Source organism: Oncorhynchus tshawytscha, unplaced genomic scaffold (assembly GCF_018296145.1).
Source record: "Oncorhynchus tshawytscha isolate Ot180627B unplaced genomic scaffold, Otsh_v2.0 Un_contig_11484_pilon_pilon, whole genome shotgun sequence".
NCBI classification, from domain to species: domain Eukaryota; kingdom Metazoa; phylum Chordata; class Actinopteri; order Salmoniformes; family Salmonidae; genus Oncorhynchus; species Oncorhynchus tshawytscha.
The window spans coordinates 21,800-27,500 of NW_024609013.1; the positions used below are offsets into that span (position 1 = coordinate 21,800).

The 5,701-nt window shown below is 45.7% G+C and overlaps 1 protein-coding gene across 1 annotated transcript in view; it reads left to right on the top strand.

Annotated features, from left to right (window-relative positions):
• The first annotated feature begins 375 nt into the window (after positions 1–375).
• LOC121844115 (dedicator of cytokinesis protein 1-like) overlaps positions 376–5,701 on the top strand; it is a 73,008-nt gene continuing 67,682 nt past the window's right edge. The window contains exons 1-5 of the mRNA XM_042314006.1: positions 376–571; positions 1,382–1,422; positions 1,911–1,966; positions 4,402–4,498; positions 5,103–5,251. Coding sequence (XP_042169940.1) covers positions 391–571; positions 1,382–1,422; positions 1,911–1,966; positions 4,402–4,498; positions 5,103–5,251 — 524 coding nt within the window. The 5' untranslated portion in view covers positions 376–390. The remainder of the gene's footprint in view (positions 572–1,381; positions 1,423–1,910; positions 1,967–4,401; positions 4,499–5,102; positions 5,252–5,701) is intronic.

Here is a 5,701-nt window from a genome sequence, read left to right on the forward strand (position 1 = left end):
TAATTCTGTTAAATATACCCGCCTGGTGGGGTGGAGGGATACCCGTGGTGACAAGGCCTTTTAAATGATGCTGTCATTCACCTTGGTAAAGTAGTCCCATCGACCGGGGGCCCTGCATGGTATCCTTCCCCCAGCAGGAGAGGAGAGGTAGAGTCCTCCCCAACCTTACTGCAAGTGGTGTGTGTGGTGGGGAGAACATATGTTGTCTTGGTTGTTGATGACTGTGTTTGCAGCAGATATGATATGTGTGTGTGTGTGTGTGTTTTGTGTGTGTGTGGTGGGTAAAACATATGGTGTCTTGGTTGTTGATGACTGTGTTTGCAGCAGATATGATATGTGTCAGTCTGTGTGTGGGTGTTCTGTGAGCTTGGCTGCCGCTATGTTTTTAGTATGACACCCACACAACCATCCTGCCACACAGAAGACACACGTCTTCTTTCCTTTTCCTGTCCTTTTAATAGCCTCGTCTCTTCTTCTCTCCCCTCAGCAATCTACAATTACGATGTCCGTGGAGACGAGGAGCTGTCGCTACAGATTGGAGACACAGTCCACATACTAGAGACATATGAAGGTAGGAACACACTGACTGATGACACAGTCCACATACTAGAGACATATGAAGGTAGGAACACACTGACTGATGACACAGTCCACATACTAGAGACATATGAAGGTAGGAACACACTGACTGATGACAGTCCACATACTAGAGACATATGAAGGTAAGGGACACACTGATGACACAGTCCACATACTAGAGACATATGAAGGTAGGAACACACTGACTGATGACACAGTCCACATACTAGAGACATATGAAGGTAGGAACACACTGACTGATGACACAGTCCACATACTAGAGACATATGAAGGTAGGAACACACTGACTGATGACACAGTCCACATACTAGAGACATATGAAGGAAGGAACACACTGATGACACAGTCCACATACTAAAGACATATGAAGGTAAGGGACACACTGATGACACAGTCCACATACTAAAGACATATGAAGGTAGGAACACACTGACTGATGACACAGTCCACATACTAGAGACATATGAAGGTAGGAACACACTGATGACACAGTCCACATACTACAGACATATGAAGGTATATTGTATGTTTATAAGGGCACGCTAAGTGACGACAGTCCCGATCAGGTTACCAAGGATAATTGCAGGTGATTCTGTCGTTCTCAGTGACGCAGGTGTTTTGGTAGATGTCTCCATTAAACTCGTAGCTGATCTGTGCTCCCTGTCAGAATGTTTCAGATATGACCCCCTCCGTCGTTGTGTTTTGGAGATGACAGCGTGATGCTAATGCTAGGTGTTGCTTCCTTTTGCCGTGTAATATGTCCCGTTGTCTTCACCTCCAGGCTGGTACAGAGGTCACAGGCTGAGGAGGAAGTCCAAGAAAGTGAGTTGATATATATTTTTGTAACATTCAAACGGTTTAGTTTCATCTCAGCGGTTCCCTTCGTCTATTCAGGGGTGTTGGAGCGTCATTCCAACATCTAAAATCTAAACAAGTTGAGCTCAGTCTTTTGTTAGTCATAATGTGATATACTATGATGTGAATATGGTGTAACGTCGATAACAAATCAAATATTATTTCTGTCTCAGTGTTTTGTGTGTCCTGTCTTTCCCTTCTGCAATGGACTCAGGATGCCATTTAACCTCATGAAATGACCGATCTGAGGTCAAAACAAGTTCAGGCTTCACATCGCCTGTCCTGTATCAATCTATTTATTGTGTGTCCTGTCTTTCCCTTCTGCAATGGACTCAGGATGCCATTTAACCTCATGAAATGACCGATCTGAGGTCAAAACAAGTTCAGGCTTCACATCGCCTGTCCTGTATCAATCTATTTATTGTGTGTCCTGTCTTTCCCGCCTTCTGTTCCAGGGGATCTTTCCTGCCTGTTACATTCACCTCAAGGAGGCCACCGTTGAAGGCAATGGGTCAGTGCTGATTCTGTTCATTTTGTATTTTTTTTTAGGATGTTTTGACACTTTATTGAGACTACATGGGAATCAGATGGGGAGGCTGGCTGGAGGCAGAAATAGAGTGAAAAGGTGGTTCCGGGGATTGAACCCTGGTCTCCAGTCGGACTCGTATAGAAAAGGTGGTTCCGGGGATTGAACCCTGGTATCCAGTGGGGACTGAAAAATGTGACTTGTACCGACAGTTAAACACACCCAACCATGGCTCTAGTGCTGCTTCCAATGGTATTCTACTGAATTATTTTGGGAGTGTAGAATGAGCAATTTGAGATTATTGTATGAATCAAATGGACAACTTGAGATGATTGCTTCCACTTTCAATTTATGTAGTTGTTGTAAACTTGCCCTGGTCCCAGATCTGATCTCACTATCTTGGTCCCAGATCTGATCTGGGACCAGGCTAGAGAGATCAGATCTGGGACCAGGGCTAGTGAGATCAGATGTGAGACCAGGGATAGTGAGATCTGATCTGGGACCAGGCTAGAGAGATCTGATCTGGCACCAGGCTAGTGAGATCAGATCTGGCACTAGGGATAGTGAGATCAGATCTGGGACCAGAGCTAGTGAGATCAGATCTGGGACCAGGGCTAGTGAGATCAGATGTGAGACCAGGGATAGTGAGATCTGATCTGGGACCAGGCTAGAGATCTGATCTGGCACCAGGCTAGTGAGATCAGATCTGGGACTAGGGATAGTGAGATCTGATCTGGCACCAGGCTAGAGAGATCTGATCTGGGACTAGGGATAGTGAGATCTGATCTGGGACTAGGGATAGTGAGATCAGATCTGGGACCAGGGCTAGTGAGATCAGATCTGGGACCAGGGCTAGTGAGATCAGATCTGGGACCAGGGATAGTGAGATCAGATCTGGGACCAGGGATAGTGAGATCAGATCTGGGACCAGGGCTAGTGAGATCAGATCTGGGACCAGAATACTGTAAACTGGAGTATGAGTAACTGCTAGGTTGTGGAGTATTTGGTTGCGGTCTGACGTAGTGATACGTGGCCCTTCTTCACTGGTTTGCACGGCTTCTTGGACGGCATCACTGCACCAATCAGCATTCAGATCACGTCCCAGTTTTAGTATTTCATTTTCAGAAGAACAACTAACATTTGAAAAGCCTTTTAAGCTGGGAAATAATCAACTGAAGGAAGTAGTTTCAAACGTAGTTTTGACGAGGATATTTCTGACAGAAATAAACGTCACATTTTGTTTTAAAATGCCGTAGTAGTCAGTACACAGTGTGAGACTAATTAGAATTCCAATTAAAAACCAGTCAGAATCCAGTTTTGATGCCAGTAAACTCCAGGATCAACAGATGTTTTAGACTGAGCTCTCTGTAATGTGAAATATTGATTTAAAAAAAAATGATTTGCACGGCGAAGGGAGAACTCTGACTCGGCTCATATCGCTTTCCAACAAACAACATTAAAGATTTAGCAGTATGTCTGCAGAAAAGAGATTACGTTGTATGACTTATAGGATACCTCTTCTAGAGGGACAGTAGAGTACTCTGTATAACATATAGGTTACCTCTTCTAGAGGGACAGTAGAGTACTCTGTATAACATATAGGTTACCTATTCCCTGACTGTTGTTGTCATGTGTAACCCATCCCTGACTGTTATCATGTGTAACCCATCCCTGACTGTTGTTGTCATGTGTAACCCATCCCTGACTGTTGTTGTCATGTGTAACCCATCCCTGACTGTTGTTGTTATCATGTGTAACCCATCCCTGACTGTTGTTGTCATGTGTAACCCATCCTTGACTGTTGTTGTCATGTGTAACCCATCCCTGACTGTTGTTGTCATGTGTAACCCATCCCTGACTGTTGTTGTCATGTGTAACCCATCCCTGACTGTTGTTGTCATGTGTAACCCATCCCTGACTGTTGTTGTCATGTGTAACCCATCCCTGACTGTTGTTGTCATGTGTAACCCATCCCTGACTGTTGTTGTCATGTGTAACCCATCCCTGACTGTTGTTGTCATGTGTAACCCATCCCTGACTGTTGTTGTCATGTGTAACCCATCCCTGACTGTTGTTGTTGTCGTGTGTAACCCATCCCTGACTGTTGTTGTTATCATGTGTAACCCATCCCTGACTGTTGTTGTTATCATGTGTAACCCATCCCTGACTGTTGTTGTCATGTGTAACCCATCCCTCCTGACTGTTGTTGTCATATCCAATTAGAATGAGGAATTGGCTCGACTCAACAGTTTAGAGTAACACACATTTTAGGTGCTGCGTTCAGAAGGCCTCTACTGGATCATTTTAAAAACCATCCCATGATGCTTTGCAGTGCAATGTATTTTAAGAAGAACGGCGTTTCGGGGCGACAGCCTTCGTCACGTGTGATCCACCCACTGACCATCTGTCTGTATCTTCAGGCACAAGGAGACGGTGATTCCCAACGAGCTGCCTCTGGTCCAGGAGGTCACCACCACCCTGCGGGAGTGGGCTTCCATATGGAGAGACCTCTACGTGGTGAGTGGAGTGAGTCACGTATCTACACGCCTAATCTCTCTCTTCTGAAGTTACCTCATTGTCTCCATGATCAGTGTGTGGGTTTCTCTCTTGTCTCCGTGAGCAGTGTGTGGGTTTCTCTCTTGTCTCCGTGAGCAGTGTGTGGGTTTCTCTTGTCTCCATGAGCAGTGTGTGGGTTTCTCTCGTCTCCGTGAGCAGTGTGTGGGTTTCTCTCTCGTCTCCGTGAGCAGTGTGTGGGTTTCTCTCTCGTCTCAGTGTGGGTTTCTCTCGTCTCCGTGAGCAGTGTGTGGGTTTCTCTCTCGTCTCCGTGAGCAGTGTGTGGGTTTCTCTCTCGTCCCCGTGAGCAGTGTGTGGGTTTCTCTCTCGTCTCCGTGAGCAGTGTGTGGGTTTCTCTCTCGTCTCCGTGAGCAGTGTGTGGGTTTCTCTCGTGTCTGTAGTAATCTCATTGTACCCATGAACCTGCAACCACATCACCCAGATGTGCCTTGTAGAATGTTGGATGGTATACCGTAAACACAAGGGACTTCCTTATTGTCTCTGTTATTGAGTGTTGGGTCAGATTGTTCATGAGGTGTGTATGATTGTTTGTGTGCTGGTGTTACAGGGGGACAGGCGTGAGATGTTTAACTCAGTCAGGGACATGATCTATGACCTGATCGAGTGGCGATCTCAGATCCTGTCAGGGACGCTCCCACAAGACGAGCTGACTGAGCTTAAACAGAGAGTCACCTCTAAGATCGACTACGGGAACAAGTAAGGAACTGCTGTGTCTCTCTCTCTCTCATCCCTCTCTCCCTCCATCTCTCTCTCTCCCTCCATCTCTCTCTCTCTCTTCCTCCATCTCTCTCCCTCCAGCTCTCTCTCTTTCTCTCTTTCTCTCTCTCTCTCAAGTACATTATGAAAGAGCAATTTATCAAGCAGTAATTTTACTAGGACTGTCTGGTATTGGTCTGAGTGGGGGAGCGGAAAACTAGCTGTTATTGGCAGAGAGGTTTGGAACAATCTTCCTTATTGGTCAGTTAACTAGTTAGTGATGTCACCAGGCAGGCCAAACCTCCATCCCACTACTACAGGCTGACATGTCAGGTGGTCTATCCAAACAGCTCTTACAATAAAAGGGCACAGTTATAATTTTCCCAGCATTATTCCATCCTCCATAGTGTGAAAATATATAAGAAAACACAGAGAATGTCACATTTTTGA